The following is an 11,052-nucleotide window of genomic DNA, read 5'->3' on the forward strand; positions in this document are numbered from 1 at the left end:
AAAAAAAAAAAAAAAAAAAGGAAAAAAAGAAATCTACTCTCTGGACAGCAAAGATACAACATGGAGTTTTCTCATGAGTCTTAACCTGGAAGTCTTTAGTGCTTAGTAGAGCCTGATTAAAGAAAGTTGTACTTAGGGACTTCCCATCTGCACCACTGTTATGGATGCCATAGCAGAATAAGAGACATAAATGTCCCGGAGGTATATGTGTTTCTGAGGTACGAGATTCTTTGATTCTGGTTTTTTTTTTTTTTTTTTGGAGACAGGGTCTCACTCTGTTGCCCAAGTTGGAGTGCAGTAGCGTGATCATTGCTCACAGCAACCTCTGCCTCCCAGGTTCAAGCAATCCTCCCACCTCAGTCTCCCGAGTAGCTGGGACTACCGGCATATACCACCATGCTTGGCTAATTATTTTTGTATTTTTTTGTAGAAGCAGGGTTTGGCCCTGTTGCCCAGGCTAGTCTCAAACTCCTGGGCTCAAGCAATCCACCCACCGCAGCCTTCCAAAGTGCTGGGATCACAGGTGTGAGCCACCGCACCTGGCAAGGTTTGATATTCTTTATCTGAGCAGCAAATGAAGTCAGGAGGCTACAGCACTCATAGGCTCAAAACAGAGTCAGAGGCTCGAGACAGCCTATCTATAGTGATGAAATAAGAAATTAGGTAGTGAGGCTAGGCGCGATAGCTCACGCCTGTAATCCCAGCATTTTGGGAGGCCGAGGCGGGTGGATCACTTGAGGTCAAGAGTTCGAGACCAGCCTGACCAACATGGAGAAATCCCATCTCTACTAAAAATACAAAATTAGCCAGGCATGGTGGTGCATGCCTGTAATCCCAGCTACTCAGGAGGCTAAGGTAGGAGAATCGCTTGAACCTGGGAGGCAGAGGTTGTGGTGCGCTAAGAGCTTGCCATTACACTCCAGCCTGGGCAACAAGAGCGAAACTCTGTCTCAAAAAAAAAAAAAAAAGTCCAGGCAAGGTGGCTCATGCCTATAATCCCAGCACTTTGGGAGGCCCAGGCAGGTGGATCACCCGAGGTCAGGAGTTCAAGACCAACCTGACAACATGGTGAAACCCTGTCTCTACTAAAAATACAAAAATTAGCCAGGTGTGGTGATGGCGCATGTCTGTAATCCCAGCTATTTGGGAGGCTGAGGCAGGAGAATCACTTGAGCCCAGGAGGCGGAGGCTGCGATGAGCCAAGTTCACGCCACTGCACTCCAGCCTGGGCAACAGAGTGAGACTCTGTCTCAAAAAAAAAAAAAAAGGAAACTAGGTAATGAAAATATAAATCATTTTTTGTCCATCGAGGATAGTAACATATCCCTAAAAAGCATGGGTAGGCTGTTTCTGGGACTTGTGGGTGTCAAGAAACAAGTATATATTATTTCCTCGTCACTTACCTCTTAGTTGCTGGAGTTCCATATTCAAACTTTCGATGTTACTTTCACAGAACTTGAGATCCTCGAGGGTCTCTGCCCTTGATGATTCATCCTGCTTCTCCTCCAGCATGAGGTTTAGCTCTTCTTGAGCTCTACTGTACATATCCAAGTCCTGCTCCATTTCCTCAATCCTCACCAGCACTAAGGGGCATGGGGAGGTCTGGTCCAGATTCCTTCCCGTATGTCCGTGACCCTCCTTTTCTAAGGTCTCACAGGTAGGATGGTGTCGAGATAGGAGCTTAGGGGATACCGCATTCATTCTCTGCTGTACTGAGGGAGGCAGGGGAGCTGGGCGAGAGGGTCGCACCACCAAGGGTGGTGCAGGTTTTAGGTTCTGGTCAACTAGCAAATGGGGAGAAGTGGATACTGGAGTACAGGGACGAGGTGGCGGTGGCCTTAGGGCCTTTCTCCTTTCTGGCAGTTCCTGCTCGGTGATTAACTTTGAGGAACCTCGAACAATATCCTTCTCAGAGTTAAAGTCTGTGATTGAAAAGTGGCGTAAAATTTTATCTGGCTCTGTGGCAGGCCCTGTCAAGCTCTTCTCAAACTCGATCAGCTGTTGCGTCAGCTTCGAGTCCAGGTCAGTGCTGCCGTCTCCCTGTGAATGTGTTGCTGCTTCCATAACAAGCCCCTGGGCTTGCGGACCAGGCTTCATCTCTGATCTCTCTGAGACAGAGTAAACGCTGGACGTGTGGTGCTTTTTAGCATAACTAGCTATGTCGTGGAGCTGAGGACTCGATTGGCTGGGTTTGACTACCCCTGAGGCTGAAAGAGAAGAGCCCCTGTAAAGAGGGAGCACTGGCTTCTGAAGAGTTTTTAGCTGGGAATACATTCTTTTGGGAGGTAGACTGGCGCAGTCTCTATTCCTTGCTTCTAGAGGAAGAAGGTCAGGGTGCTGTTCTGAGTGCCGGTGGCTCCCTCCCGCTGTAGAGTAATACTGGCTTCTCTGCAAGTTGGGATGAAAAGGGACCTGAGGTTGGGAGGAAATACCATTGACTGCCTCTGTAGGGTCAGAGGTGGGAGAGTCTGTGGCAAGAGGCATTTCCCACTCCACGCCTGGGCTTCTCCGGGGCCCTGCAGCAGTGCCCTCATCCTGATAACAGTTTCTGTCTGCTTCATACTCTGAAGTCAGATGACCCAGGGGGGAAGTGGGTGCTTCAGAAATAATGCAGTCAGGCTCCTCAGCCTCATGGTCACTGGTTTCATGTCTTTGTTCCTCCACTCCTAAGGAGTTCTCCAAACAATCCAAAGAAGTTTCCGGGATCCTGGAAAGGCTGCCTTCCTGAGGCAGGGCCACGGTTTCCTCAACCTGTGTATCAGGATATAATTTCACAAACCGGTAAGGAAAGATGCCTGTCCTGCCCTTCAGGGATCCTTCCAGCCAGCCATCTTCCAAGGTCGCCAGAATTCGGATTTTATCTCCGACCTCAAAATCCAGCTCGTTCGGCTCCAGGGCTTGGAATCTGTAGAGGGCAACCCCGTAGGTCCCTGGCTCTTCCTCATCCGGCCCTATCTCTTCTTCTCCTATAGCGGTATCTACTTCACCATTAACAATGCAGTCATCTGGATTTCCAGAACTTACCGACTCATCCACAGTCCTGAGGGGCCCCAACAGCTCTACAAAACCTTCTGGAAAAATGCCTCTTCGGCCCTCTAACTCCCCTTCAAACCAGCCTGGTTCAGGAACTCCAATAATGGTGATCACATCCCCTTCCCTGAAGTCCAGCTCTTCATCCAGCTGTGCAGAAAGCCCCATCAGGGCCCGGGCTTGTCCCATGGAATATTCCGGAATCTGAAACAGGGCACTCTGGGAGTGCCACTGCCGGCTCTGTGAGGAGAGGAAGAGCTCACGGACACACGAAGACGGGAAGAAGCCCCGTGCACCCCAGCAGCTTCGGCCCTGCAGCCAGCCTGCAGTGGGAATGCCATCGAGAATCACCAGGTCACCTAAAGAAAAGAGGAGCAGAGATGGTGACCTCAGTCATCACCCAGCAGAACATTATCACGACTAATAGTGCAACGTCTCATTTTAAATAGCTATCAAATTCAAGGAAATATATACCTAGAGTTTTATGAGCACAAACAATTTTGACAATTTATTGAATTGGAACAGCTATATAAACCTGTAGTTTTCAGAGTTATACATGGAACCCTGTGGGTGGGTCTCCAAGATCCTAGCAGATAATCTGTGAGGTCAAAACCATTCTCATAATAACACTAAGACTTTATCTACATATTTTACTCTGCTGACTTTTCTAATAGCTGTGAAAAAGCAATGGTGATTAAATTGCTGGCCAGTTAGGTGCAGTGGCTTACACCTGAAATTCCAGCACTTTGGGAGGCCAAGGCAGGAGGATCGCTTGAAACCAGTTCAAAACCAGCCTGGGCAACATGCCAAGACCTTGTCTCTACAGTAAATTTAAAAATTAGCTGTGCATTGTGGCTCCTGCCTGTAGTCCCAGCTATTTGGGAGGCTGAGGTGGGAGGATAGCTTGAACCCAGGAGATCGAGGCTGCAGTGAGCCGTGATTTCACCACTGCACTCCAGTCTGGGTGACAGAGCAACATCTGTCTCAAAAATAAAAATAAAATGGCTGGGCGTGATGGCTCACGCCTGTAATCCCAGCACTTTGGGAGGCCAAGGCAGGCAGATCACTTGAGGTCAGGAGTTCAAGACCAGCCTGGTCAACATGGTGAAACCCCATCTCTACTAAAAATACAAAAATTAGCCGGGAGTGGTGGCATGTGCCTATAGTCCCAGATATTCGGGAGGCTGAGGCAGAAATTAAACTCAGGAGGCAGAGGTCGCAGTGAGCCGGAGATCACGCCACTGCACTCCAGCTTGGGCAACACAGCAAGATTCCATCTCAAAAAAATAAATAAATTTTTTAAAATAATTAAATTAATTAAAAACTGCTGGCAATTCATAAGCAAAGGCACTTTGCACGAATAGTGCAAATTACACGAATAGTCACTGTATGGTCATCATATTCTTCACAACCATGTACTCACAGTTTTTTAAAAAGCCAGTTTCAGTTAAGAGGCAATACAAATTATGCATTGTGTTAAATCTCAACCCTTAAGAACAATTCTTTTGTAATATTGTGTGACAATATAGGAATTACACATAAAGCATTTTTACTGGCTGAGGAGAAGCACTTGAGTAACTGAGTTATGTGCCTGAACCATCTGTTTATTTTCACATAACACCATTTTATGTGCAAGAATGAGTAACAGACAACTATGTTTATTCAGACTTAGATATCTGGCAGACATTTCCTTCAAAATGAAAGTGAGTCTGAAACATCAAGGAAAACAAATGATAGTATTTGTTGCCAATGATAAAATTCCAACTTCCAAGAGAAAAATCAGAATTTTGGAAAACTTGTATCTGCTACCACGGGCTTGGCAGCTTTCCCATTCTTAAAGATTCTTCTGATGAGATAGTAACAAATACGATTTTTTCATATTGTACATTGAAATGGTCAACATTTGGAATAACTGAGTAGCTTAACTGAATCAATACTTCCCAAATGACAAATGCATGCTGGTATAAAATTATTCATGGCTAAAAGATTCACTCCAAAAGCAAGACAGATTAATGAATTTTAGTGTAATATTATGAAAGTTCACCGATGTAGCTTCAGATCCCACACTGCAATTAACTCATAAGAAATTACCACTCGTTGAATTTTGGTGCAGTATCAACGATGAATATTTGCAGTTATTGAAAAGACTATTAAAATACATTTTCCCATCTCCCATTGCATATTTGTGTAAAGCTGGATTTTCTTCACATAATTCCATGAAAACAACATATTGCAACAGATTGAATACAGATGCAAATAGAATCTGGTTTTCTTTTAGTAAGTCAAACATTAAAAAGATTTACAAACATGTAAAGCAATGTCATTCCTCATTAATTTTGTTTGGAAAGCTATACTTATTTTACATAAAAATATGTTATTTATGTTAATATGTAATGGGTTTTTAATGGATTGATAAGCAAGTTTTAAAAATTCCCAGTTGTGGCCGGACGCGGTGGCTCACGCCTGTAATCCCAGCACTTTGGGAGGCCGAGGCAGGTGGATCACCTGAGGTCAGGAGTTCGAGACCAGCCTGATCAACATGGAGAAACCCTGTCTCTACCAAAAATACAAAATTAGCTGGGGGTGGAGGCACATGCCTATAATCCCAGCTACTAGGGAGGCTGAGGCAGAAGAATTGCTTGAACCTGGGAGGTGGAGGTTGTGGTGAGCCGAGATCATGCCATTGCACTCCAGCCTGGGCAACAAGAGTGAAACTCTGCCTCAAAAAAAAAAAAAAAAATTCCCAGTTGTAATAGCTAGTATGATAAATATCAACAGAAACAGCCCACATAAACAAAAGCTCTTTGGGAAAAATACAATAATTAGCCAGGTGTGGTGGTGCCCACCCATGGTCCCAGATACTTGGAAGGCTGAGGTGGGAATCACTTGAACCTGGGAAGTCAAGGCTGGCAGTGAGTCATGGCTGTGCCACTGCACTCCAGCCTGGGCGACAGAGAAAGACACTGTCTCAAAAACAAAAACAAAACAAAACAAAAAACCCCCAAAAAACAAAAAAGCTCTTTGGGGTCTCAATAACATTTAAGAGTATACAAGGAGGCCAGGTGCAGTGACTCACACCTGTAATTTCAGCACTTTGGGAGGCTGAGGCAGAAGGATTGCTTGAGCAGAAGAGTTCAAGGTCAGCCTGGGCAACATAGTGAGACCTCGTCTCTATTTAAAATAAAAAAAATTAGCCAGGTGTGGTGGTGAGTGCTGTATTCCCAGCTACTTGGGAACCTGAGGCAAGAGGATCGCTTCAGCCCAGGAGTTTGAGCCTGCAGTGAGCTATGATGGCACCACTGCCCTCCGGCCTGGGCAACAGAGCAAGACCCTGTCTCAAAAAAAAAAAGAAAGAAGTCTTTAGTAAAGGGTTCTGTGTTGGAGATGAAGGGTATGGGCAATGAATGTTCAATCATGTTCTCCAGAGGCCTTCTTGAACTATCCCTGTCCTGAAAATATATTATAATGAGATCTTAAAAGAAGGTACCAATAACCACCATTTTTGTTTTTGAAAATAACCAGTTTCCAGGTTATTCTCACAAAATGTAAGCTGAACAGTTAGCATCTGTCTTATTGCAGAAGACGCTGAGGTAAAGAAAGGATAAGAGCACAGTATATGTTTCTAGAAAAATGAAATTAAAATTTCAGTTCTATATGATTTATGATTTAATTTTGAAAAAATTACTCTAATTTTATAATCAATTGTTTTACAACAAACAATTATCTGATTATAAGCTATTCATTTGTAGATTATCCATTTTAATCTTACAGTTAGGATTAAAGTTAATCTCACCTACACTTTTATAGTTAAAATTTCCTTCTCACCCAGTACCCAAGTCAGAGGTGCTCAAGGAATGCACCTGGCCTAGGTAAAACAAGATCTGGGTAGCAAAGCACGTGGCAAAATCCTATGAGTCATTTTATAGTCAAGCACATTGGAAAACCGGGTTATCTTTCATGCTCTTGATTTTTATACGCTCTTGATTAAAAAAAAAATTTAGACCAGGTGCAGTGGCTCACGCCTGTAATTCCAGCACTTCAGGAGGCCGAGGTGGGTAGATCACCTCAGGTCAGGAGTTCAAGACTAGCCTGGCCAACATGGTGAAACCCTGTCTCTACTAAAAATATAAAATTAGCTAGGTGTGGGGGTACAACCCCACCTACTCGAGAGGCTGAGGCAGAGGTTGCAGTGAGCTGAGGTAGAACCACTGCACTCCAGCCTGTATGACAAGAGTGAAACTCCATCTCAACAACAACAACAAAAAACTTAAGTCTACTCAGGCAAGGTGGCTATTGCCTGTAGTCTCAGCTACTCATGAGGCTGATGGGGGAAGACTGCTTGAGCCCAAGAGTTCAAGGCTACAGTGAACTATGATTGGACCACCGCACTCCAGTCTGGGTGACAAGGAGAGACCCTGTCACTAAAAAATAAAATAAAATAAAATAAATAAGAAAAAAAAAACAAAAAACCTAAGTCTATCTTATCTTCCCAAGTGGGTTACAGGTTCCTTAATGATAGGTACCACCTTCTCTTTGGTATCTCAAGAGTCTGGTATGATGCCTTTTGCATAGGAAGCCCTTGGTGTTCATTTGCTAATGATGATTATTCTTCAACTCCAACTCCCAAATAAATTCATTACATTCTGCTTTCCAAACTGACTTTTGCTGCTAATTTCCTTTTTCTTCTAATTCCTTCTTTCAAAATATTTCTTCCTTTTTCTTTTTTTTTCTTTTTTTTTTTTGTGGAGACAGGGTCTCACCCTATCACCAAGGCTGAGTGCAGTGGTGCAATCACGGCTTACTGCAGCCTTGACCACCCAGGCTCAACCGATTGTCCCACCTCAGCCTCCCAAGTAGCTGAGACTACAGGCATGTGCCACCATACCTAATTTTTATTTTGACAGGGTCTCACTATGTTGCCCAGGCTGGTCTCGAACTCCTGGACTCAAGTGATCCACCTGCCTCAGTCTCCCACAGTGCTAGGATTTCAGGTGTGAGCCACTGTGCCTGGCCTCTTCCTTCTACTAATTGCTCTATGCTACGACCCTGGTCCAATTCCCACCATCTCACCCTTTTAAATCTTGTCTCTGGTCATTATTTCTTCAAGTCTACCAAATGATTCATGACAAATCAAGATTATAAATATACCAGTTTTATCATCTCCCTCCCCAGGCCAAACTTTTACCATGAAGCACAAGGAGCCTACTGCTAATGGCTTCTTCCCCAATAATCCTATTCTTTTTACCCAAAATATACAAAATATAAATTTGCTCTGAACACTCTCTGTAGAGGTTTACTGAGCTACCAAAAGACTTATGCTTTCACCCCAAAGCAAACTTACATTCATGATTATCCAGTCATAACCTTCCCCTTCTCCAACTATCCAATATTATCTCACCTATGATACGAGACCCTATTCCACATAAGGGGGCTTTCACTGTTACGAAGCCACATCATTATTAACCCCAAAGCCTTACTCATGTTACGCCGTCTCTCCATCTGAAACCTTGGCTTGCTTCTCTAAAAAACCTTAGAAGCTAACATTCATCTTGGCTGTCTATAGCCTAGAAAAGAAATTATTGTCTACATCATGAATTCTGATACTTGTATTTTCATACACTATACAGCACCTGACATAAGATTTTAGACTCAGAGAGAGGTGCCCAACATATTTTCACAAATTTGATATTATTTTGTTTCAATGTTCTCAAAAAATAGGGTCTTGGTCCTATATTTCTACATCCCTTTAATTTATGATTCCCTATCCCTTGGTCAGAAGTTGGGGTCCTAAAAAACCACAAGGCTGGGCGCGGTGGCTCACGCCTGTAATCCCAACACTTTCAGATGCCGAGGCAGGGGGATCACAAGGTCACGAGATCGAGACTATCCTGGCTAACATGGTGAAACCCAGTCTCTACTAAAATTACGAAACATTAGCCAGGCGTCGTGGCAGGTGCCTGTAGTCCCAGCTACTGGGGAGGCTGAGACAGGAGAATGGTGTGAACCCAGGAGGCAGAGCTTGCAGTGAGCCGAGATCACGCCACTCCACTCCCGCCTGGGCGACAGAGCCGGACGCCGTCTCAAAAAAAAAAAAAAAAAAAAAAAAAAAAACATAAGTAATTTTCCCCCCTCTGGCCCCAGGGCCCCAGGGACCAGACGGAATGACTGGTGATTGACTGCTGTTCAGACACAATGGGCCTCTTGGTGAAGGGGAAGAATAAAAGCATGCCATAACTCCCACTCTGCTGGCTTTGAAATGAACTGGCTTTCTTAAAGCTGTAGAATTATGATATTTTCCTGGTTTTGCCAGATCCCCATGAACCCACATAATAAGGCTTGTTTTCCTGTCTATTTTCAGCAGGGTAACTGTTTTGATAAGCTTTATTACCTGGTGGACTGCTATTTTATTGGTTATTTCTACATAGTAAAGGTGAATCTTCAAAAACATATATAATTTGGAACCTGGAAAGTACTTTAGAAATTATTTGGTTCAATACCCTTTTTATCTTAAAATTCATTTTATTATTTTTCGAGGCAGGGTCTCAGTCTGTTACCCAGGCTAGAAGGCAGTGGCTCAATCACTGCACATTGTAGCCTCGACTTCCCAGGCTCAAGCGATCCTCCTGCCTCAGCCTCCTGAGTAGCTGGGACTACAGGCGTGTGCCACTGTGCCCAGCTAATTTTTTTTTTTTTTTAATTGTGGAGATAAGATCTCATTTGTTGCCCAAGCTGGCCTCAAACTCCTGGGCTCAAGTGATCCTCCCACCTAGGCCTCCTAAACTGCTGAGATTAAAGGTGTGAGTCACCATATTCTGCCTCAATGTCCCTATTCTATAACCCTGTTACTGATGCATAAGTCTCTGTTTTTCATCAGAAAGAGTCCTACAAGCTATTCCCCTGGGATCCTAGGTGATTCCTTAGGAAAGGATCACTTTTTCCATTAGATCAGTGTCTTCAAAATAACTAGTGGTCATTCCCAGACTTCTGAAATACCAATATGAGGAACTCCTGGAATAGTAAGACCAGATTTTGAGAACAGAAAAATAGGAAGTGTGGTGACCCTTAGGGTCAGCCTGAGCCTTTGACTCATGCAGAATTAATCCCAGCCACACTGCTTGTTTCTTCTGGTTGGATTTTTTTATTTGGACAGGAAATGCATTAGGAATAAAATGATAAGAAGGAACGCAGGTCTTCTTAGAATCGGATATGAGCAGTCTGACTGCAGTCCTGGGTTCCTCACAACCTCCTTTTGGGACTCTCTCTAAATGCCAGGGAACTACATGCTTTATGCAGCCTGACCACATACGAGCCATGTCAGAACTTCCTTCCTGAGAGCTCACATTCATGGCATCACAAATTTACAACACATGTGCTTTGACTGATAAATACCACTGGTCAATGTATTTTCTATTGGCCTTTTGTTTGAGGGGGCAGGTGATCTAGAAACATGAGGTTATGGCCAATGGATGAGCATTCTGTGTTATGTGAGGCAATTATTAGTGATATTCTATCACTTGTCATAATATGCACTAACTTTTTTCTCTCCTCTTTCTCTGTCTTTTCCTTGTCCTAGTCTCTTTTTTTTTTTTTTTTTTTTGAGACAGAGTCTTGCTCTGTCGCCCAGGCTGGAGTGCAGTGGTGCGATCTCAGCTCGCTGCAACTTCTGCTTCCTGGGTTCGAGTCATTCTTCCACCTCAGCCTCCTGAGTAGCTGGGATTACAGGCGCCTGCCACTGCACTGGTGGAGATGGGGTTTCACCATCTTGGCCAGGGTGATCTCAAACTCCTGACCTCGTGATCCACCTGCCTCGGCCTCCCAAAGTGCTGGGATTACAGGCGTGAGCCACCGCGCCCAGCCTCCTTGTACTAATCTCTTAACCGCTTTTGTTCTTTGCTCCCCTCCGCCCCCAGCCTCCTTGTACTAATCTCTTAACCGCTTTTGTTCTTTGCTCCCCTCCGCCCCCCACCTTTCTTTTCTCCTCTCCGTTTTTTTTTTTTTTTAGGACAGTCAGGGGCACTGGCC

General features: G+C 44.3%; 1 protein-coding gene across 1 annotated transcript in view; it reads right to left on the reverse strand.

The window, feature by feature from the left end:
- Window positions 1-11,052, reverse strand: part of DNMBP (dynamin binding protein) — a 104,158-nt gene that overhangs the window by 71,812 nt on the left and 21,294 nt on the right. Inside the window, exon 4 of the mRNA XM_017880723.1 lies at window positions 1,404-3,389. Coding sequence (XP_017736212.1) covers window positions 1,404-3,389 — 1,986 coding nt within the window. The remainder of the gene's footprint in view (window positions 1-1,403; window positions 3,390-11,052) is intronic.

The sequence above is a fragment of the Rhinopithecus bieti genome, unplaced genomic scaffold (genome assembly GCF_001698545.2).
Source record: "Rhinopithecus bieti isolate Rb0 unplaced genomic scaffold, ASM169854v2 scaffold_425, whole genome shotgun sequence".
Classification (NCBI taxonomy): Eukaryota; Metazoa; Chordata; class Mammalia; order Primates; family Cercopithecidae; genus Rhinopithecus; species Rhinopithecus bieti.